This window comes from Cebus imitator, unplaced genomic scaffold (genome assembly GCF_001604975.1).
Source record: "Cebus imitator isolate Cc_AM_T3 unplaced genomic scaffold, Cebus_imitator-1.0 Scaffold424, whole genome shotgun sequence".
NCBI classification, from domain to species: domain Eukaryota; kingdom Metazoa; phylum Chordata; class Mammalia; order Primates; family Cebidae; genus Cebus; species Cebus imitator.
The window spans coordinates 1,602,663-1,627,566 of NW_016107739.1; the positions used below are offsets into that span (position 1 = coordinate 1,602,663).

Below are 24,904 nucleotides of genomic sequence, written 5' to 3' on the forward strand. Positions count from 1 at the left end.
TGTGTGTGTGTGTGTGTGTGTGTGTGTGTGAGAGAGAGAGAGAGAGAGAGAGAGAGAGAGAGTATGTGTGTGTGTTTGGCTCTTGTCGCCCAGGCTGGAGTGTGATGGCGTGATCTCGGCCCACTGCAAGCTTCACCTCTTGGTATCAAGTGATTGTTCTGCCTCAGCCTCCCATGTAGCTGGGATTATAGGCACGCAGCACCATAGCCAGCAGATTTTTGTATTTTTACTAGAGACGGGGTTTTACCATGTTGGCTGGGCTGGTCTTGAACTCCTGACCTCAGGTGATCTGCCCGGCTTGGCCTCCCAAAGTGCTTGGATTACAGCCATAAGCCACTGCGCCCAGCTTGCCTTTTTTATTCTTTTGGTTTACTTTTTCCCTTTTTTCTCTTCTTTTGTCTCTCTCGTTTACAAAATTAGCCATAACATGGCCAGGTACGGTAGCTCACACTTGTAATCCCAGCACTTTTGTAGTTCAGGATTGGAAAATTGCTTGAGACTAGGGATTCAAGACCAGCCTGGTAAACATAGCAAGACCCCATCTCAACAAAAAATAAATAAATTAGCCAGGCATGGTGGCATGCACCTGTAGTCCTGTCTACTCAAGAGGCTAAATTGAGAGAATTGCTCAATCCCAGGAATTCGAGTTCTTCAGTAAGCCATAGTTGTGCCACGGTGCTCCAGCCTGGGCAATAGAGGGAGCCCCCATATCCGCAAAATATAAAGTAAGAATATATTTTAACTTGCTAAATATTTATTGAATGGTTATATATGTAATGTTATTAGTTGTAAAAGTCTGTGAGACAGATTATGTTGATTTCACAGTAGGTCCCAAAACTATACCTTACTGTCTGATGCTTTTTACTTACTAAATACTTACAGAAAACAGAGATTAGGGCCCACCAGTAAACAATATGTCCCCATGTTATGTATACAAGTTTATCTGTTTGACTGTATTTCCTGTTTTCTCATATAGTATTAATACAACTGTATTAGCCACCATTTACTACATGCTTAGGAATCAAGCACTACCATCTCATCTCTAAATCCAGAAACAACTTTGCTAAGAAACTTGATTCCCTATTTTATAAATGAAAAACTGAAGTTGCAGAGATTGATTGCATTTCTAAAGCTACATATATAGTAAGTGACAGAGTTAGTATTCACACTTGATTCCCTCTGGCTCTGAAGTCTTTATTTTTTAAATATATATATATTTTTTCCAGACTGCAGATTTTGTTTTATAAAGTCTGTGTTCTTTTCCACTCCACTCAACTGCCTAAAAATCACAAATAATATAAAATTACATTTTAGCCAATTTACTCATCCCTACCTTTTATGTAGCATCATCCAAAACTAGTGAGCAACACCATAGATTTATGATTCTTACATTCCCTTTTCTCTTTGAACCCTCTAGTCTAATCAATTGGCCTCCAGGTTGACAGCAAAAAGGAGACATTAGGGCCCAGACTATCTAGTCCTAAATAATTCAGTATTGAGCCTATATTGCAAATCGGCAGACTACATCTCTTGGCTTTTTTTAATCACTCCAGCCCATCCCAATTCCAGCTCCCTCTCCAACATACACATCATGTATTTTTCTCATTTAATATTTCTAGATTGAACATTTTCAATCACTCAGAGTCTTAAGTACTCTGCTTAAGACTGTTCTCTATAAAGACTTTCCAGGGTTACTCAGCTACTTTGAGCCTTCCTTTTTTGGATTTTTATTGCATTTAAAGAATAAGCAAAACTGTAGCATTGTGTCTGTGTTTTACAATCTCTTAGTAAGTTTTACTTTTTTTTTAAGAGACAGTCTCGCTCTGTCACCCAGGCTGGAGTACAGTGGGACAATCTCGGCTCATTACAACCTCTGCCTCCCGGGTTCAAGCAATTCTTCTGCCTCAGCCTCCCAAGTAGCTGAGACTACAGGCGCACACCGCTACACCCAACTAATTTTTTTTTGTATTTTAGTAGAGACAGGGTTTCACCATGTTGCCCAAGCTTGTCTCGAACTCTTGAGCTCAGGCAGTCTGCCTGCCTCGGCCTCCCAAAGTGCTAGGATTACAGGCATGAACGTTTTGTTTTCTTAAAATAAACATCTTTAGGGTGGATATTGAATTTTTTTTTTTTTTTTTTTTTTTTTTTTTTTTNTGTTCAAAAGAGACTTTTTAGTGGGGTGCCCAGGTTGTTTTAAATGGGCTTACATTTCATAAAATAGAATCTCTTTTCTTTTTTTCTTTTTTTGAAACCAAGTCTTGCTCTGTTGCCGATGCTGGAGTGCAGTGGTGCGATCTTGGCTTACCACAACCTCCACCTCCTGGGATCAAGCCATTCTCCTGTCAGCCTCCTGAGTAGCTGGGACTACAGGCACGCCACCATGCCCGGCTAATTTTTGTATTTTTAGTAGAGATGGGGTTTCACTATGTTGGCTAGGCTGGTCTTGAACTCCTGACTTCGTTATTTACCTGACTCAGCCTTCCAAAGTGTTGGGATTACAGGTGTGAACCACTGTGCCCGGCCAGAATTTTTTTAACTACCACAGCATCTCCCATTTATTCTATACACTTCCTTCGTTGTAGTTTCCACCCCTGTCACACCACTGAAGTGGGTCTTGTCAGGGTTAGTAATGATCTTCATGTTATTAAAGCCTGTGGACTTTTAAGTCTTTATTTTACTTGACCTGTTAGTGCTATGCAGCACAATTAATGAATTTCTTACAACTCTCTCCTCCCTTGACTTCTGTGACATCATGTTATCCCTGTTTTTCTCCTTTCTCAGCATTTATTCTTTCTTAATCTCCTGTACAGATTCACCCACTTCTATCAGTTAATTAGATGTTGAAATTCCTCAGGCTTAGTCCTTGGTGGTCTTTTTTTTTTCCTCATGTTATTTCCTCTGGTATCTGTTGCTTACTGTTTATTCTCAAACAATTCAGAAGTTTTATCTCTAGTCCAGACTTCTTCTCTGAGCTCTACAGTTGTACAACTCTACAACTGTATACAGTTGTCCTTCGGTATCCTCAGGGATTGGTTCCAGGACACCCTACCCACTACCCCCTCTCAGATACCAAAATTCAAGAATATTCAAGTCCCTTATATAAAATGATGTAGTATTTGCATATAACCTATGCACATCCCCCTGTATACTTTAAATAATTTCTGGGTCACTTACAATACCTAATACAATGTAAATGCTATGTAAATAGTTGTTATACTGTATTGTTTAGGGAAATAATGGCAAGAAAAAGAATCTGTCCATGTTTAGCACAGTTACAACCATCCATTTGTTTTTCTTGAATATTTTACATATGCTGTTGGTTGAATCCACAAATGCAGAACCTCTGAATACAGAGGGCTGACTATATCCTACTGCCTCATTGATTGCCATTTACATATCTCAAAGGCATCTCAGACACAACATGTCCAGAATTGAGCCTGTGATTTCTCCTCTCCTCCCAGCAAATTTGATCTTCTTTCAGTATTCTCTATCCTTCTAATTGTACATGCCATATACCTGGGTCATCTCAGGAGTCTTCCTTTCTCATTTCCTCCGTTGACTTAAGTTCGGTCAGTTTTGCACTCCTAAATACATTTCCCATCCATTCATTTTTCTTTATTTTCTCTTTTATCTTTTCAGATTAAGATATTGCCTAGACTACTTTAGTAGCCTTCTAGCTGATCTTCATATATCCACTCTTTCCTCTTCCAAATCTGTTCTCCCCATTTTACCGTGAGTTTTTAGAAAATGTAAATCCTGGCTGAGCAGTGGCTCATGCCCGTAATTCCTGTACTTTGGGAGGCTGAGGTGCACAGATCACTTGATCCCAGGAGTTCTAGACCAGCCTGGACAACATAGTGAGACCCCATCTCCATTAAAAAAAAAAAAAGTTAACCCATGTCGTCACTCTTCTTAAAGTCATTCAGTGGCCTCCATTTGCTCTTAGAATAAAAGCCAAAATCCTTTATGTGGCCTACAAAGCCCAGTAGAATGTGGCTATGTCTCCTTCTCTAGCTTATTGTACTGTGGGGCTCCACTTTGTTCTCTTCTAACACCACCCTTCTTCTGTGTCTTCAGACATGGAGTGCTTCCTCTCACCTCAGGCTCTTTCCATATATTGTTCCTTCAATCTAGAACAGTCTTTTTCACCTAAATAATTTTACTTATTCATATTTATACTCAATTACTATTTCCTCAGAGAAACTTTTCTTGACCCTCTAGACTGAGTCAGAGAACCCTGTTAGATGCTACAGTTGTACCATGTTAAATTTCACACCCAGAGATACTCTTAATTCATCATAACCTTTAACAGTTGTAATTTTGCATCTATGTGCATGACTATTTCAAAATATGTCAGAACACATGAGAACTTCTGTATCTGTCCATTTTTGTGCTGCTGATACAGACATATCTGAGACTGAGAAGAAGAGGTTTAATGGACTCACTGTTCCACATGGCTGGGGAGGCCTCATAATCACGGCAGAAAGTAAAAGGCACTTCTTACATGGCAGTGGCAGGAGAGAATGAGAGAGAAGCAAAAGCAGAAACCCCTTATAAAACTATCAGAGAAACGGCTGGGTGCGGTTGCCCCAGCCTGTAATCCCAGCACTTTGGGAGGCCGATGCAGGTGGATCACCTGAGGTCAGGAGTTTGAGACTAGCCTGACCAACAAGGTGAAACCCCATCTCTACTAAAAATACAAAACTTAGCTGGGTATGGTGGTAGGCGCCTGTAGTCCCAACTACTACTTGGGAGGCTGAGACAGGAGAATTGCTTGCACCCAGGAGGCAGACGTTGCAGTGAGTCGAGATAGCACCACTGCACTCCAACCTGGGCAAAGGAGCGAAACTCCATCTCAAAGAAACAAAAAACAAACAAAAACCCCATCTGATCTCCTGAGACTTACTACCATGAGAACAGTATGGGGGAAAATGCCCCCATGATTCAATTATCTCCCACCAGGTCCCTCCCACAATAAGTGGGAATTATGGAAGTCCAATTCAAGATTTGGGTGGGGATACCATATCAACTTCTTTTTCATTCATCAGTGTATTCCTAGTATAATGCCTGGGACATGGTGGACACCTAGTATCCGTGTGATAGATGGATGAATGGATTAGTGAATCAAACCCAACAAAGTTTAAGACAGACAGTGGACAAGTAGTGAGTAGTGGCTTGATTTGCTATGGAATATGCTGGTAAGCTAAAATGCATCTTTAATTGCGTGAGTGGTAACAACATAGCGTAAAGGAAAGTCTAGTAGCTATAGAATTAGGCATTCTTGGGTTCAAGTCATAACTCTGTATTAAAAACTACGTGATCTTAAATATGCCACCTAGTCTCTTTGTGTCTTAATTTCCTGATCGGTAAAAATGAGACCACAATATTTTATGGGTTTGTGAGGATTAAATCAAGTAATATATAAAAAGTACATAGCAGTGTTTTATGTAGTAGGTAGTCAATAGGTATTAAGTTGTCTCTTCCTACTTTCTAAATTTTGATAAAATGTTTCCCTTTTCATGTTTAGTTGACATGTAATAAATGTACGTATTTATGGAATACAGAATGATATTTTGGTATATGTATATAATACTGATCAAATTAGAGTGATTTGCATATTTGTCACTTCATACATTTATATTTCTTGGTGTTGTGAACATTCAAAATCCTCTCATCTAGCTTTTTGAAAATAATACAATAAATTATAATTAACCATATTCACCCTATGTTGCTGCGGAATACCAGCACTCATTCCTCCTATCTAGCTATAATTTTGTGTCTGCTAGCCAACCTCTCCCCACCCTCCCCCAATTCTTCCAAGCCCCTGATACACACTGTTCTACGATTTCCCATGAGGTCAAAAAATTTTATTCCCATGTATGACTGAGAACATACAGTATCTGTGCCTGATTTTAAATTTTGACAAAATCTCTATTGGGATAAAGCACAATAATGTTATAATATTTGTGTGTCTGTCTGTGTTGTCACATAATAACATGCTATAACGTAAGATTCCTTAAAAGGTAGTTCTCTCATAGACTGCACTCACAAATATCTTACCTTCAGCAGTACCAGGAAATCTTCGTTTGTGACATAGTCTCTCTGGTAATGTGGGCTCACACCCTAAAGGCGTTACACTGGGATTTTAGCATAAATACTGCCAAAGTCCCAGTGTAACGCCTTTAGGGTGTGAGACTTTATGCAGTCTCACGTAAAGTGAGACTTCATAATTTATGCAGTACTAGAGCATATAGCTTCTCAGAGCTAAACTATTCAAATATAATTTATTTAAACTGTTTACATTAGCCATAGAGAATAACATTGTTACGTTAGCAATGTAGATTTCTTTTAGATCCATTTGTATGAAGTGCCTGCTTCTACCCCTAATTTGTTGTTTTCTGGTGAAGAAAGGTTTGGGCCAGATGACTAAATTCCTTTTTTTTTTTTTTTAATAAGGCTGTAATAACTTGGCTGTGAGTGGTTCACAAGAGTTCCTGTAATGGATACGATGCAGTCTTGAAAAAAATAAGACAAGTGTGTTTCATAGGTGCCCTCTTGATGGAAGCAAAAGAGAAATATAGGGAAATATCTACACTTGTAACTTTTGGCCAGAGGGTAAAAATAGTAAAATGGTATGTTTTTACAGTTATAGTTTTTCTTCCTTTCTCCCTGCCCCCCAGGAGAAATGAATGTGTGCACTGTGGTGTACTGAGAAGTACACAGGATAAAGAGTAGTTCTGGGTTTGAAATCTAGATCTCATGCTAGTTAGTTACCTGTTTCACCTTAAGCAAGTCTCTGCACTCTCTAAGGCTTAATTTATCCCTCCGTATAATCAGATAATCAGATTACATGACCTCTAAAGTATTACCATCTCTGAAATTCTCTGATTTCATGTAGCGTAAGTTTTTCTTCATTTGCACGGATAAGATTAACTTACAAATTACCAAGCATATTTGACCATTTGAAAGGGACAGATTATGGGCCTCAGTAAAATGAATCTAAGCAAACATGCAAAATGCCATATGCCTCTGAGACCGGTTCTCCAAGTAAGTCCCCCCCTAGCCAGGTGGCAGATGTTCAGCTGGGGGAGTGGCTTCACAGAGAAGAATATTCATTTATTTTACACATGTGTAATTAGGAAAAAGTAACTGCCCTTCAGTCCTTGATGAGATATCACAATCACCAGGTAGTGTTCTAATTTTCAAAATTATGTCAGTATTACTTAGTAAACCAGAGAAATGTAAGCATTAGTGGGCATTCAATGAAGTACATACTGTGAGGTCAACTCGGAAGGGAGAATACTCAGCCAAGGGACGTGTAATAAATTTCCCTGAGCTATGGCTAATTAACCAACCTGCAACAAAATAGCTTGAGTATAACACCAATAGAAATCATGTTGAAGGGAATTGCCAGTTTTCCTCATATCTAGGACTGAAGATTAACCTAGGAATTTATGTTAAAGTTGAAAGATTGCATTTCAGTCTGTCTGAAGATGCTCTGAGATTCTTTATTATGACATATTGTGTATTAAAACTTTGAATTATAGAGGTAGGGAACATAGGGAAGAGAAATCCTTTTATGTGTGTGATACAGTTTTCTAAGGTTTTGTTTTCAAACTGTTTGTTTCCATTTTAGTCTTCCCAATGCCTTAACTAAACAAGTTGGTTAAAGCAACTGAGATAAAAGTGAACATAGATGCCTCCTAAGTCTTTTGGTAGAGTAAGAGTGTTGAAGAGGCTTCATTATTAAGAGTACCAAGGAAGAGACATTTAGGGAGTTGAGAAATTATTAACATTGTCTCACTTAACTAAGTAAGAATAACTTTGTAGGATTAGAGATCTACTTAAAACATGATAGACAGAAGAAAATAGAAGAAAAGATTAACAAAGATTAAATTTTTGACATTCCAAATTGACATCTATTATTGAGTACCTATGTGATAAGCATAATGATAAAGCATTCAGAAGAGAAAACAATAATGTTTATTGAGTATGTACCAATAATTAACATTTATCCCTTTTCTACAGGTAAGGCTGCTGTCTCTCAGGGCAGCAGTATAGTCACTCGTGCAAAATGACACATACAGCTAGCTAGTAGGTATTGAAGCTAGGATGTAGCAGCAAAAATAAAGCGTGTATGGCAGCTTCATTAGAATCCTTTCTGGAAGTGAAGAGTTTCTGTGGGGTGGCAGAGCTGTGAACTTATAGCCAGGAGACTTGGGTTTTTTCCTAGATATACCATTTGGTCTTTCTTGTCCTCAGTATTCTCAGGGGATCCTAGTCAGTCTCATTTGTTGATAGGGAAATGCAAATTAAAACCACAGAAAGATACCACTATGTACCAGCTAGAATGAATAAGATGTGATTCCAGTTGGTGACAAAGTTAGGAATACAACTCTCATATGATGCTGGTAGGAGTATAATTTGGTACGATCACTTTGGAAACTATTATGCAGTATCTACTCAAGCTAAATATATGCATATTCTATGATCCAGCAATTTCTCTTGAAATATGTACATATGTGCCCTAAAATATGTACAGGACTATTCACAGCAACACTCTTTGTAATAGGTTGAAACTGGAGGGAAAACTAAACAACAGTAGAGTAAATAAATAAGTAACTAGATTCTGGCATATTTATGTAATAGGACACTGTACAGCAGTGAGAATAAATACTCAACTAAGAGGTGTGTCATGAATTTTCCTGGGCTGGGGTTAATGAACTTAGCTGCATCAAAACAGCTGGAGCCTCTAATCAACAGATACACCAATGAAGACAATTACCAATAAACAAACTATTACTGCATGTATCACCATAATGAATCTCACAGATGTACTTTGAGTAAAAAGAAGCCAAACACAGAATAGGATATACTGTATGATACTGTTTCTAGAAAGCTCAAAACTTGACAGAATCACCTATGGTGATAGAGGTCAGGAAAGAGGTTACTTTTGGTAGGGGCAGTTACTAAAAGAAGACCTTAGGAGGACTTTTTTGGGGTATGGCTATTGTTCAATTTATTGACTCTTACAGTGATTCATGGTGTGTTTGTAAAAATTTATAGAACTGTATGCTTGTTATTTGTATACTTTTTATACATATGTTGTACTTGAAGTTTACTTTAAAAGGGAATTATATGCTTGTCACATCACAGGTTTGTTGTGGATATCATATGAATAAATGTTTATAAAACTGCTTTAAAAATTACAATTCTATGCTATAAAAATAGTAGAATAAGGAATTATTGAGTGATAAAGATGCTTAGGCAAGATAGAAACAAATTATGGAGAGATTGGAATGTTATAGATAGCTTGGGCTTTATCCAGTAAATAATAGAGAGACATTGTATGTCTTTTAAGATAATGGTAAGATGAAAAAATTAACCTGACATATAGGATAGATTGTGGGAGGGCTGAATTAAAGACAAGTAAGATAGTTATGGGACTTTTGCTTATAATCTGAACAGTAAAAATGGAGAGAAAGAAATGAAGCTAAAACATTCCGAAGGAGTAAACAGTGGTCTATGTGTTAGTTCATTTTACTAAAATAAAATTGCCCTAAGTTGCTATAAAAAATAACTGAGACTTTTGAGTTGCCATCAGATGTCTACCAAAAAAAATAAATAAATAAAAGATACCTGAGACTTGGTAGTTTATAAAGCAAAGAGGTTTTTTTGCCTCATGTTCTGCAAACTATACAAGCATGGCATCAATATCTTCTTAGCTTCTGGTGTGGCCTCAGGAAGCTTTTATTCGTGACAAAAAGACAAAGAGGGAACAGGCATGTCACATGGCAAAATAGCAAGAGAGAAGGGAAGAGATGTCAGTCTATTTTAAACAACCAGCTCTAATGTGAACTAATAGAGGAAGAACTCATTACTATGGGGATGGCACAATGCCATTCATGAGGAATCCACCGCTATGATCCAACACCTCCCGCTAGGCCCCACCTCCAACATTGGCGGTTCACATTTCAACATGAAATTGAGAGGGCACAAATATCCAAACCATAACAGTCTATGAAATAAACTATAAAGAAAAGATAAGGAAGAGAGAGGAGTCACAAGTGATTCCAATAGGTCAGACTTTAATTATAAAAAGAGTAGAGTAGTGCTGTTTACAGAATGTTTCCCTCTCTCAAGTGGAGGAACTCATACGTGAACCTTTCTGGAATTCTCAAATGTTTTCTTCTGGTTCACTTGAAATTTAGAGCTCCCTAAGGAAGAAAGAAATGTGGTAAATCTGTCTTGACCATGAGGGAAAGGGAATACATGTTTAGGAGCAAGCTAAGAATTCCATTCCTTTGAAGCCATTGGTAGTATCTTTGCAAAATGTACGACTTTTGCCTCTTTCAGACAGTAGCAGTAGTAAAACCGGCTAGCCATTATAGTAGCCTAAGTCCATTTTCAGTCATTATTGCCTGCAGCCCGTCTGCATCTCTTCACCATCACATCAGGAAAACCCTCTTTCCTAATTGTACCTAGTTTGTTTTTAGGGCCAAAATACTATTTCAGCAGTTAGAGCAAAAACCACAAACATGTTTCCTATGGTTTGTGGAACATTCTTTTTCCTCTGGTACTAGTAGGTAATGTTGCCCCATTGTTGGTAACAGCCTGTGAGAAACTGAATAAGGAGGCATTCGATTTGTGGTTTTCATCAATATTTAAAAATACTGAGATAGGTGGGAAGAGAGGTAGCAGAAGAAGGGACATTAAACTTTTTCTGTCTTTCAACTTAGTGTGGAAAAGGTTATGTATTGTAAGTCTTGTTCCTATCTAGCCTATTTTTTTTTAATTCAGGGTCTAAGTTTTATTTCCAGTACATTGATTGGAATCAAAGAGTCAGAAGGAAGTGTCATAAATAGAAATCAGGGTTTGTTCAGCTTGAATACCCACACAAACTATTTCTAGACAGCATGCTACTGCAGCTGTGTGACTTAAGCAGAATCAAAACTCATGCTAAGTGGAGGAAGATGTGTCAGAGAACATTCTGGGCCTAGAAGATTATGCCCAAAGTGGAATTGGTTTTGTTAAGGAATAGAGGAGTTAAGGAAGGCATAGGAAAGTGATCTGTAGTCTCCATTGTTACCTGTGTAGGAGAATAAAAGGTCAACAGAACTAAAGTCCTTCTACTTAGTTGAAGCCTCCTGACGATGCATAGAAACACAATAGAGGTTTTAGTTACGAAAGTAAAGAGATTTTTAGTTACAAAAGTGCTCAAATTTGGTCACCTTCAAAGAAAGAAGACACTTTGCTATGCAACCAGTGAATTCTCTAATTTTAGTTTTAATTCTGGTTCCTGTTCATTATACAACTCATTGCTCCCAGTAACCACCAGACCTACATATGTACTATTTGTATTTTCTGGTCCTACCTTCCTTTCTCTTTGAACCATATCTTTTTCCATAACGTACAGATGATTGTCCATTCAAAAGGACTTTTAAAAATTCAACTTTATGCTGTGATTAATTGAAGTCCCAAGAAAATAATATAGGAAGGCTGAATTATTTTGAGCGTTCCTATGCCATTATTTATCATCTGTGTTGCTTAGAAATAATCATAGAGCTGGGCGTGGTGACTCATGCCTGTCATCCCAGCACTTTGTGAAGTAGAACCAGGAGGATCGCTTGAGCTCAGGAGTTTGAGACCAGTTTGGGCAACAAATTGAGGCCCTGTCTGTACCAAAAAAAAAAAAAAAATACCCTGGTGTGGTGACCTGCACCTATATCCTAGCTACTCAGAGAAGCTGAGGTAGGAGGATTGCTTGAGACTGGGAGGTCAAGGTGGCATTGAGCCACACTCATACCACTGCACTCCAGCCTGGGCAACAGAGTGAGACCCTGTCTCAAAAAATAAAAAAGAATCCTAGGTGAAACAGGAATAAATAAATATGTGTTTGGCCATCTACTTAAAAGATATGGAGACTTCCCAACAGGAAGTTGAAAAGCTTGCAGCTGATCTCCCAGGGCAAAGATGATGTGCTCAGACTTGCTTAAGATGTGCCCCACAGTCCAACTGGATAGCCTGGCATGCATGCAACAGCTGAATGGGCAGAAAATGGATATTGATAGTAGCTCAGTTTCAGAGTCACCTTTGCAGTACTCTAAAAGCACACTGGAATATGCTGGAAGAGCCATTAGTAGACAATCAATATCTGTGCTTTTGATAGCGACCATGGTCTATATGAGTATTTGTGGTACTTTATCTATATTTTTCCTGTAGCACCTAATGCTTTCTATCATGCTTTATGGTTAGCTATGATAAAATCTAATCCCTACTACAGAACTTTTTATTTATCCATGAACTCTCCCCACTTTCCCTAATCAAGATTAATTCCTCCTGTCTTCATTGTCCTTGACTCTTAAAGCCAGTCTTAGCCTTCCATAAACCACAGACCTGCCAGCCCATAAAGACAAGTTGTAATCACCAGCAAATGCCAAGTTTCTTGTTTCCAACTTGCTTGCACTCTTAACCACCTCCCAATAACTTGGGAAACACGCAGTCAAGTTTTTGCCATTACTTCTCCAAGAAATTTGTGTGATTGCCTATGTGTTCATGTTATATCTTTATGTACATTTTATCTCTAGGAGAACCCAGGAGAAACAGGTAGTTTCTTATAATAACTAGCCCAGTTGTTACCAGTGGGAGATGCAAGGTAGAAGAATTCTACCTGGAATTTCAATCCTAACTAAAAGGTATGAAAATTTGAGGGAATTGTTCTGGTAATCTTTAGAGAATGCAGGATTTTAGATATACCAGAAGAAAGTACACTCTGTGTATTCAAAATGTGTCTTTATTTGTAATTGAAGAATACTCTGCTGTATTATAACTTCTCAGAGAGTGTGCAGAATCTTTAGCTAGGTAGGAGGATATAGTTATAAAAGAAAAACAGGATATAGTAGAATCTGATATGGCAGGAGAGAAACTAAACCTAAAGTAAAAGAGAAAAGAGAAGTGTTACATGGAGGAAAAAAGACAACAAGGGCTGGGTCTGGTGGCTCACGCCTGTAACCCCAACACTTTGGAGGCCCAGGTGGGCAGATCATTGAGGTCAGGAGTTTGAGGTCAGCCTGGCAACATGGTGAAACCCCATCTCTACTACAAAAATTAGCCGGTGTGGGTGGCACATGCCTGTAGTCCCAACTACACGGGAGGCTAAGACAGGAGAATCACTTGAATCTGAGAGGCGGAGATTGCAGTGAGCCAACATCACACCACTGCACTCCAGCCTGGATGACAGTGAGATTAAAAAAAAAAAAAGACAAGGCTTTTGTGGGATTTTCTTCAAGAGGTTCACCTGTCTTTGTTGAAAAAGAAATAATACCATTTGGTCCTGAAATAATTATGATATACTGTAAAGGAATACTTTGCTCAAAAGGTACAGATATACTAAGAGAGGAGGCAACTTTTCACTCTTGTCAAGGAAACATAAGGAAAGTCGACCCACTGGAGAGAATGAATTTTCAGACCATGTATGCAAAGAAAGAACAAAGATGATGTGTGTTCCTCCTGCATACCACAAAATTAGTACCAAGTAAACATAGAGTAGTGATGTCAGACTCTATCTAGATGTCCCCTAAAATTTTTATTTAATGAAAATAGCCTATTTTGATAAGTTCTTCCATACTGATTACTTTATCTCCCAGAGTGCAGAGGAAAAAAATAGGGAAACTACTATTCTAATTCTAACCTTTAATTCTAATTAGCATTGAAGGATTGTTTGGGAGGGTGGAAGTTTAAGAGTCCACGTAGTTGTGGAAAAAGCAACATGGAAAACTGTTTTCTGTATACATATAATTTCTGCTTCTCCATCAGTGGGAATTATGCTTCCCTGCCCCATTGATACGACCTGAGTCACATGACTTGCATTGGTCGAGGAATGTGAGAAATGACATACATACATTGCTTCTGTACAGATGCCTTTAGTACATAGTCATCCATGCTCTTTTTCCCATTTGCCCCAAGACCAACAATACCTTAGAAAGAGGTTGTTTTATCAGTTTTAAGCCAGGATGGACATGTGGCATATGTTTTTAAAAGGTCATTCATTGTTTTAAACTAGTGGTTCTCAACCAGGAATGATTATGTTCTACTCCTCCTTCCCCAAGAAACATTTAGCAGTGTCTGGAGATGTTTTTGGTTGTCACAACTAGGGGAGTATAACTGGCCTGTAGTGGGCAGATGCCAGTTATGTTGCTAAATATCCCATGAAGCACAGTTCAGGCCTCCACAACAAAGAAGTATCTGGCTAAAAATGTTAGCAGTGCTGAGATTGAGAAACCTGGTTGTAAGCTTCTGGGGTTGTTTGACTATAGCTTAGCCTAGCCTATCCTGACTAATACAACAACTATCACTTTAATTTTATAATAGCCAGTGGAGAAATAGTTGTGTATAACCAGTTAGTTACCCTGAAATTAGGAAGGCAAGTTTGGGAGAGTTTTTCCAATGTAGCTATCCTACCATGGCATAAAATTTTGAAGGTGACTCAAAAGGTTCAGAAACTTCAGTTACACAACTATAACTGTGCAATTGCAGATATTTCAGATAAAAGCCAGTCAGAAAAGTCTAAAGTCAGTGTGGTTACACAGTGAACGATCTCCTGAACTCAAATATTAAAGGAAGTTTATAATCAAAGATAAATATGAGTTATTTTATGTTCCTCTAAACATAGCTTTAAAAGAACTAAGATCCAAAATTAACATGATTTAGATCTTCAAAACATGTTAAGTTCCCTAGAGGGCTTTTGTTTGTTTTAGCTGTCTTAGCAGCAAGATCCAGCAACAAGTAAATCTCTCGTTTGATGCTCATGAACAACAGAGAAAGCAGAACACCTTACCAAGATTGCCTCATCTTCCTCATCACTGGCCACCAGCCTCTTCTGGACTACCTCCTTCTGGCTGTTCCATAGTCTCTGATTCTCCAGCATCTTTTGGAGGCAGTAGACCTTTCTAGCCTTGGCTCTTAAGCTTTACATGTACTTACAGTATCAAAAGTCATCACTGCCCACCCTTGTTCCATGGAATCACTCCTATTTTGAAACCTTGAAAATGATAGATTTTGAATATACCTATCCCTTCTTTTACTTTTTTGTTTTATCTTGTTCTGACAAGCCATCGTTGTATATATAATGAGTAAATGCTACATTCTAACATAATAGGGTATAATGTAATGTTTTGATCCATGTATACAACATGGTTTGATTAAATCAAGCTGATTAGCACATCCTTTGCCTGGCTTACTGATCATTTTTATGGTGAGATATTTGAAATTTACTCTTAGTTATTTTAAAATATATAATACATTATTATTGACTATAGTCAGTCACCTTTTATGTGATAAATCTCAAAATCTGTTCTATCTGAAATTTCACACCTTTTGATTAATTAATCAAACTCCTGTTTCCCATTCCTCTGTTTATTTGAAACTTTGTACCCTTTGATCAGCAACTCTTCATTCCCTTCCTTCCCACTCCTCCAGCATCTGGTTAACTATCATTCTATTAGCTGTTTGTATCCATTCAACTTACTGGTTTCCACATGGAAGTGAAATCATGTGGTATTTGTCATTCTATTTTTGGCACATTTCACTTAGCACAGTATCCTCTAGATTCATCCGTGTGTCACAAGTGACTGGATTTACCTCTTTTTTAGGACTAAATAGTATTTTATTGTATATATATATACAATATTTCCTTTGTCTGTTTCTGTATCTGTTTTCTTTATCTGTTTCTGTATCTTTACTATTATAAATAATGCTGCAATGAACATTAAAGTACTGGTACCGCCACTGACATACTGAGTTCTATTCCTTTGGATATACATACCCAGAAGTAGAATTGCTGAGGTGTGTGATTCTGTTTTTAGGTTTTTGAGGAACTTCCATACCATTTCTCATAATGGCTGTACTAATTTACATTCCCACCAACAGTTCATAAGAGTTCCTTTTCTCTGCATCATCTCCAAACTTACCTTTTATCTTTTTTTTTATAAAAGCCATTCAAAGCTGGGTTGTGGTGGTAGCATGTACCTATAATCCGAGCTACTCAGGAAGCTGATGCAGGAGGATTGTTTGAACCCAGGAGTTCAAGTCCAGCTTAAGCAACATAGCGAGCCCCCATCTCTGTTTAAATATATATATGTAGGAAGGGGGAAAAAAACCACTCTAACAGGTGTGAGGTGATAACGTAGTGTGGTGTTAATTTTCATTTCCCTAAAAATTACTGATGTTGAACATTTTTTCTTGTACCTATTAGTCATTTGTATGTGCTTTTTTTTTTTTTTTGCAGAAATATTTGTTCAGTTTCTTTACCTTTTTAAAATTGGGTTATTTTCTTGTTATTGAGTTGTGTGAGTTTTTTTTATATTTTGGATATTAACTCTTTATAAGATGTAGGGTTTCTAAATATTCTCTCTCATTCTTTGTCTCTTCACTTTGTTGTTTCCTTTGGTGTGCAGAAGCTTTTTAGTTTGATATCATTTCATTTACCTGGTTTTTGCATTGGTTGTCTTTGCTTTTGGAGTCATCTCCAAAAAAATCACTGCCCAGACCAATGTTATATAACCTTTTCTCTATATTTGCTTTTAGTAGTTTTATGATTTCAGATCTTATATTTAAATCTTTAATCTTTTGAGTTAATTTTAGAGCTAGACGAGGATGGAATGCTCTGTTTCAGGGGTACTGTTTCTCAGGCTTTAATATTTTCAAGCAGAGGCCGGACAGTCACTGGTTGACTATTCTCTTCCAAAGTTGATTGCCTATATTTCTAAATTTAACACTCTGGACTGAAGGTATGAACAGAATTTTTGCCACTTGTCTCTTAACTCCTATCGTATTTTAGCCATGTCTTGAAGCAGGACACCAGGAAATAAAGATACCAGACTTTCTCCTTGCTTTGAGGACAGAAGGGATAACTGCAGGGTCCTGATTAGAGCCCAGCCGTATTAATTTTGTAGCTGTTCTTGCTCACTCTAATCCAGCCTAGTGATGAGGGTCAGAGCTGATGTTTTTCTCTTTAATGATAGTAATGAGGATAAGGTATACAGCATTGGGGGCACAATCTTGAATTATTCTTTATTATTGTCGATTATTTGTAAAGTATATCTCAATCAAAAGTTTCTACATCAAAACTGGGAAGGGGATGGCTTAATGGCAAAGTGAGGCAAAGTTTTTAAGAAGTTTATAATGTAATGTGACATTTAAAGATTAAAGTGTGTTTTATGGATTCCTCATTTTTCATTTGTTACACTGAATCTTGGTTTTCTTACCTTTAGGTTCTTGGGCTTAAAATGTATAGATGCCCAAAAGACAAATTGGAAAGTCACAAAATGATACAGGTAGCAATAAATACTTTGTGTTTTGAGACAAGGTATTGCTCTGTCGCTAAAGTACAGGTGGTGTAATCATGGCTCACTGCAACTTCAAACTCCTGGGCTCAAGTGATCTTCCTGCCTCAGCTTCCTAAGTAGCTGGGACCACAGGCATGCACTACCACACCCAACTGCAAATAAGCATTTTAAAAATATTTTCTAGGGACAGGGTCTTGCTGTGTTGACCAGGCTGGTCTCAAATTCCTGACATCAAGCAGTCCTCCCACCTCAGCTTCCCAAGTGGCCAGAACTACAAGCACGTGCCACCATGCCCAGCCACAAATAAATATATATTCTTTTAATTTTTAAATTATTTTTTGGGGGGGCAGACAAAACCTCACTCTGTTATCCAGGCTGGAATGCAGTGGCACAATCTTGGCTCACTGCAACTTCAGCCTCCTGAGTAGCTGGGATTACAGGTAGCTGCCACCACACCCAGCTAATTTTTTGTACTTTTAGTAGAGACAGGGTTTTACCATATTGGCCAGGCTTGTCTCGATTTCCTGGCTTCAGGTGATCCACCTGCCTTGGCCTCCCAAAGTGCTGAGATTGTAGGCATGAGCCACCATGCCTGGCCTGAAAAATTAAATATTACTAATTTAATAATTGAAGAAATGTAATTAATTTAGTAATACTAATTTAGTAGTTGAAGCAATGCAAATTAAAATACTAAGCTATCGTTTTTTCCTTACTAAGAGTTTTTTTATGTTTTATAAAACTAATACGTTTAGTATAGAAAATAAGAATATACAAATAGAAAACAAAATTTTAAAATGTAATTTCATCACAGTAGCAACATAACATCTCATTATGTAGATGATAGTCATTTTTCTATCCATGTGTAAAACTTATCTAATAGTCTATTGATGTACATTTGAATTTTTTGTCGTAAGTACTGCTGTAATAAACATCCTACGTGTTAATCTTTTATTACATCTCTGATTTTCTTAGGACAGGTTCCTTGAACTGCTATTGCTGAGTCAAAGCATATTGCATTTTTCCAGTGTTTGGTTATATGTTGCCAAATTGCTGACCAGAAAGGTTGTATCAGTTATATGAGCGTATTTGTTTATTCATTCTCTTATCTATATTGCTTATCTTATTTTCCTTTATTTTTTCTTTCAGACTTAGTCCTATAGATACATTATTTTCTTATCATCCCCCTCTTTTTTTTTTGAGACATACTCTTGCTCTGTGGCCCAGGCTGGAGTGCAGTGGTGCAGTGTCAGCTCACTGCAACGTCTACCTCCTGGGCTCAAGCAATTCTCCTGCCTCAGCCTCCCAAGTAGCTGAGATTACAGGTGTGTATCACCAAGCCCAGTTAATTTTTTGTGTTTTAGTAGAGACGGGGTTTCACCATGTTGCCCCCAGGGTAGTCTCAAACTCCTGAGCTCAGGTAATCTGCCTCTCTCATTCTTCCAAAGTGCTAGGATTATAGGCATGAGCCACTGTGCTTGGCCATCATCTCCATTTTGATAACTCCAGAATGGGATCTTGTTCTTTTAATTTTGTACTTCTTTGATTAATAGTCAGAATTTATTTTATATGTCATAATAACAATACTACAAATTAAACTCTTCATTGCCGCATTATAAGAGAAAACAGAAATACGCACACCTTAAATGTGCAACTAAAAAGGAAAACAGTTAAATAATTCTAAACAAACTATTAAACATTAAAGCTATTGAAACATAACGTGTGAATTTTCGCTAACATACGAAAAATATTAGTTTGTAATATTAGGTAAGACAAGTGGTAAGTTTTTATCTGTAATTATTCTTTGTAAATGTAAAAGGGAAAAAATATGAAAGGAAATCTGCCAAAATGTAATTGTTTCTGGTAGTGATAGGTAATATTTAATATTTCATAATTTTTAACACTTTGTACATTTTTATAATGAACTTTTATAATGAACTTTTCTATCACATTTATGAAGAAGAGACTTTTTTTTTAAGTATACCACACAAATGGTGCAAGAGTAGAGAGGAAACTGTCCACTTGTAATTTGTTTGTAGCAAGTATTCAAAAGATAATATAATATTAAACATTTGATATTGAAACAGGGAGTATAGACAGATAAAATCAATAACATTCTGGTAGGTAGGTAATTAGCCATTACCAAAATGTTAAACATTTGCTTGCTTCAGAAACTGACTATTGGAATCACCTGAAAATATAATGCTGATATTAATTCTTATTTTGTCTTTCTAGGTTGCTGCTGTTGATCTTCTGGTTCCTGGAATTGGGGAACTCTTTGGAGGAGGCCTCAGAGAAGAACGATACCATTTCTTAGAGGAGCGCCTAGCCAGGTATTGGTCAGACCTAAAAGAAACACAATTCAGAAACTGAGCATAAGGTGCCCAAAGCTGATCATTGCATAGTAGCAGAATAAAGACCCTGGGCCTCAGCACCTGACGGAACTGGATAGCAGATTCTCTGTGTCCTTGAGCAAGTTGTTTAGCTCTGAGCTTCCCTTTCTTAAGGACTGGAACTCAGCCGGGCACAGTGGCTTTCGCCTGTAATCCCAGCACTTTGGGAGGCCAAGGCAGGTGGATCACGAGGTTAGAAGTTTCCGTGATGGAACCCTGTCTCTGCTGAAAATACAAAAATTAGCCAGGTGTGGTGGCATGCACCTGTAATCCCAGCTACTTGGGAGGCTGAGGCAGGAGAATTGCTTGAACCCAGGACGTGGAGGCTGCAGTGAGCCAAGATCTCGCCACTGCGCTTCAGCCTAGCAACAGAGTGAGACTCTGTCTCAAAAAAAAGGACTGGAACTCTTATATGTAAAACCCACAGTGATATTTGCCCACTATTTTTACATGCCTTTTCCTGTGGAAAGTAGGGAATAAAAAAATGAGAAAACAGTATTCCCCCTTAAAGCTGTCCTACATTTTTCTCGTATCTCTATTTACTCTCATTATGACTGGGAAGGAAAACTACTAAGAATGCCCGCTAAACTAGCATTTAGAATAAGCACATTTCACGTCTTCAGATTCTCTTCTTTGTAAGGGTCTTGATTTAGCTATTTAAATAACTTTATTTTAACTTGCTGTTTGAGAACTGGGAAATAAATCTGTAAATGCATAGAGAATGTTTTGGAGATGGGAAGTAAGGAATCGTGTTTCTGATTGAACCACCACTCCTACATATACATGGCCTGCCAACAAGCCATAATGACTTCCTAAACTAACCATACCTCTGTTTTCCTTGATTTCTACTTTAGTAAAAGTAGTGCCAGACTTTAAAAAAAAAAGACTTTACCATGTCTGTATGCTTAATTCTCACAAGATAGTACTGGGTTTCATAGTAACCTGGAAAAGTCATAACTGTTTAAAAATATTCTGTTAGCCGTTTGTGAGGCCTTCTCTTCCTAGTGGGGAAATGCTTTAAAAGTTGATGCTTTTTCAAGATCCCAACTTATATGTAAATCTCTTGGGTAACTTAGTTTTGTTATCCCAGTCATCTGAACTGCTCTATTGGGTTAAGATCTAGAAGAAAAGGGTTAAATAGATTTGGGGAAGACTCTGTATATGTTAGACTACAAACATCTTACTACTATTAAAGTGTTAAAAAGTCCTGAGAAAGTTGTGGAATTGAAGGTCAAACTCTAGTTGGAAAGAATCTGAGTATCCTCTACATTTTTTAAAAAGCACAATAAAAATGACACATGGCAAGAAACCTCGTCTGTTGAAAGATTAATTGATCTGTTTTCTTTGCTCACTTCCTTCCTCCAGGAAACCTTTCCTCATAACATTAAATGTTTACCTAATACCTGATAATAGCCAAATTCATCTTTCCTAATGAAGTGGATATATATGATTCCCTATTTCAGGGATGTGTCTGTAGCTGCTTTTCATGTTTTCTGTATTTTTGTATATTTCAATTTTTCATATTCCTGGTCATGTTAGATGCAGTGTGGCCTGAAACACTTTTTTTAAAGGACTGAGTTGAATTTCAGTTATGACCAAGAATTTAAAATTTTAATAATATTTCTCAAAAAAGAATAAATTTGCCACCATATTGTGAAGGCAGCCTCAGAATCTTATTATTGTTTTAATGTTGAAGAATGAAAGTTTATCTATGTGTCTCTTGTCTGTGTGTGCCTTCCAGCAACCTTAACTAGTAATAATAGTGCTTGCTTTTTTTTTTTCTTTTGAGATGGAGTCTCACTGTGTTGTCCAGACTGTAATGCAGTGGCATATTCTTGGTTCACTGCAACCTTTGTCTTCTAGGTTCAAGCAGTCCGTCTACCTCAGTCTTCTGAGTAGCTGGAATGAGAATACAGGCACGCACCACAACACCCAGCTAATTTTTATATTTTTAGTAGAGATGGGGTTTCACCATATTGGCAAGGCTGGTCTCGAACTCCTGACCTCAAGTGATTCGCCCACCTTAACCTCCCAAAATGCTGGGATTACGGGCCTGAACCACCATGCCTGGCCTAGTAATAGTGCTTTTCTTTTCTTTTCTTTTCTTTTTTTTTTAAGACATTGTTGCTTTGGAAATAGTGCTTTTCTTATGTCACAGGACAATGAACTTAGATGAATCCCTTTAGACTCTGGATCATATTTTCTTGCTATAACATTTATTGTCTAAACCATTTATTTCATAACACCTTGTGCTATTGGTTAACTTACTATACAGTTTCAGCTTCTCAACTATATTGAGTGTTACTTCAGAGCACAGGCTTTGTCTACTTCTTTATAAAGACTTCTTTGCACACACCCAGAATAAATGTTTAATGTTAATATTTATTTTATTGTCATTCCCTGAAAGAATTTTCTTTTCCTTTAACAGATCAAGACTTACAGAAGTCTACCAGTGGTAAGAATGTGGGCCCTAATAATTCTTACTCTAGCTGCTTGTCTGACTGTTGCCTAGAAGCATTTTTACTTGTATTCCCAAGACCCCGTGAAAGAGTGTTAAAAACTGTGAACTTAATTGTTCTTAGATCAGGGAAGGGGTTGGGGGGCTCAGAAGATTATTTACTTCCTTTGGATTCCTAAAAATAGTAATAATAGCTCTCATTTACTTATTACTTACTGTGTGTGAGATAATTATGTTAAAAATTCATGTATATTATCTCATGTAATTATCCTATCCTGTGGGTTAGGTGCAATTATTAACCCCCTTTTTGTTACCCCCTAGGCCTGGGGCCCAGAGTTGTTAACTAACTTAGCCAAGATCACACAATTTGAAGGATAGAAATGGGACTTGATCTCTCTGAATCAAAATCCTTTGCTCGGCCGGGCGCAGTGGCTCACGCCTGTAATCCCAGCACTTTGGAGGCCGAGGTGGGTGGATCACTTGAGGTCAGGAGTTCCAGATCAGCCTGGCCAACATGGTGAAACCGTGTCTCTACCAAAAATACACAAATTACCTGGGCATGGTGGTGCATGCCTGTAATCTCAGCTACTCCAGAGGCTGAGGCAGTAGAATCACTTGAACCCAGGAGGCAGAGGTTACAGTGAGCCAAGATTGTGCCAGTGCAGTCCAGCCTGAGTGACAGAGTGAGACGCCTTCTCAAATAATTAATTAATTAATTATTTTTTAAAAAAAATCCTTTGCTCTTAACCATTATGCTGCAATTTCTTTATGTGTGAAATTAGGGGCTTGAGCTAAGTGATCCCTAATGTCTCCATGAACTATAGAAATCTGAGCTGCTTAGGGAGGACCATCTGTCTGTACTCATACATTCACTTCCTCAAAGTTGTTTTGCTTTTGCTTATGCAGACTTTTTCTTCAAGTACTTTTCAATCTATATACATTTTTTATTTGTATTTCTGTAATAGCATTCCTTCAGGATCTTGGTATGATAATATCAACAATATAGGCCAGGGACGGTGGCTCACGCCTGTAATGGCAGCACGTTGGGAGGCCGAGGTAGGTAGATCACAAGGTCAGGAAATCGAGACCATCCTGGCTGACACGTTGAAACCCAGTTGCTACTAAAAATACCAGAAAGATTAGCCAGGCTTAGTGGCACGCACCTGTAGTCCCAGCTGCTTGGGAGGCTGAGGCAGGAGAATCACTTGAACCCGGGAAGCGGAAGTTGCAGTGAGCCGAGATCGTGCCACTGCACTCCAGCCTGGGTGACAAAGCCAGACTTCGTCTCAAAAAAAAATAATAATAATAGTATTACTAACCCTATTGCTCTCCTCAGGAAAAGGAAGGGGCAAGTTACGAAGATAGGTTTCAGAAATGCAAAATAATCTAAAATTCGCTTCAGGTAATGGCCTTTGAATGCCTTCTATTAACCAGTAATGACCTTAGTCATACTTAATGTCTCTAAATCTTGGTTTTTTGACTATAAAATGGAATGATATCTCCTTCACGGAGTTACTGTGTAGATGAAATGAAACAATACAGGTTAATTATCTACATAGAGTGGAAGCTCAGTAAATGTTAATTTCCTACCCCCTTTCCTTTCTTTGTTTTGAGTCTTGCTGTTAGGTAGATATGCCTGATTGAGTAAGTTTATGCATTTTATAGTGTGTGAAAACTACCCTTAAAAAAAGCTAAATAAACTGGGTGCGGTGGCTTATACCTGTAATCCAACCACTTTGGGAGGCCAAAGCAGGTGGATCACTTGAGATCAAGAGTTCGAGACCAGCCTGGCCAACATGGTGAAACTCCACCTCTAATAAAAATACAAAAATCAACCAGGCGTGGTGACAGGTGCCTGTAATCTCGGCTACTTGGGAGGCTGAGGGAGAAAAATCACTTGAACCTGGGAGGCGAAGGTTGCAGTGAGCCAAGATCGCACCATTGCACTCAAGCCCAGGCAACAAGAACAAAAGTCTGTCTGGGGGAAAAGCTAAACACTAATTTTAATTATTGGTTAAATAAGTTTAGGCCTTTTCTAGTCTTTATTAGTCATTTTAGCACCGTTCTTTTTCCAACTTAAGTTTTCAAATCCTTAAAGATCTTGCATTTGCTTCCTTTTATCTTAGTATATTAAAGGTAAAAGAGACCTTAGACATCTTCACATCTGTGATGTCTGCTAGTGTTCCATCATCCAGTAAGAAGCCATCCCAGCTGTCTAAGAACTTACTCACTTTCTATTTCTATATGCCGTATGCAAATTAAATCTGTAACTAGTTCCACAAATTTTATAGGTCTCTTCTACAATCTCACTACCTTGCAACCAATTTAATAACAATTAAACAAATACGTATATGTTAGAAAGCTTCTTAGAAGTAGATTTTTTTTATCTATCAAAGCAAAGACAAGAAGAATGCTACAAACTCAACCCCTCTGCTGAATACAGTTTGCAAGCATTCATGTCAGTGTTTTAATACCAATGTATGAGAAATTTAGACCCATTTAAAACTATTGCTGGGCTTCCTGGCAGCCAGGCCAGATCCTGCAGGTGTTTGTGACAGATAGTCTGGTGTGCCCCTCATTTCGTCACTAAGTAAAAGTCTACTCTTCCCATGCCTTGTAAACTTAAAGCTAATTTAGCAACTGAACATTTCAGTTATTCAAGACTATGTACCTTCCATTATTTCTTTCTTTCTTTTTTTTTTTTTTTTTTT

General features: G+C 37.8%; 1 protein-coding gene across 1 annotated transcript in view; it reads left to right on the forward strand.

The window, feature by feature from the left end:
- Nucleotides 1–24,904, forward strand: part of NARS2 (asparaginyl-tRNA synthetase 2, mitochondrial) — a 147,773-nt gene that overhangs the window by 120,620 nt on the left and 2,249 nt on the right. The window contains exons 17-18 of the mRNA XM_037731819.1: nucleotides 19,578–19,675; nucleotides 22,164–22,190. Coding sequence (XP_037587747.1) covers nucleotides 19,578–19,675; nucleotides 22,164–22,190 — 125 coding nt within the window. The remainder of the gene's footprint in view (nucleotides 1–19,577; nucleotides 19,676–22,163; nucleotides 22,191–24,904) is intronic.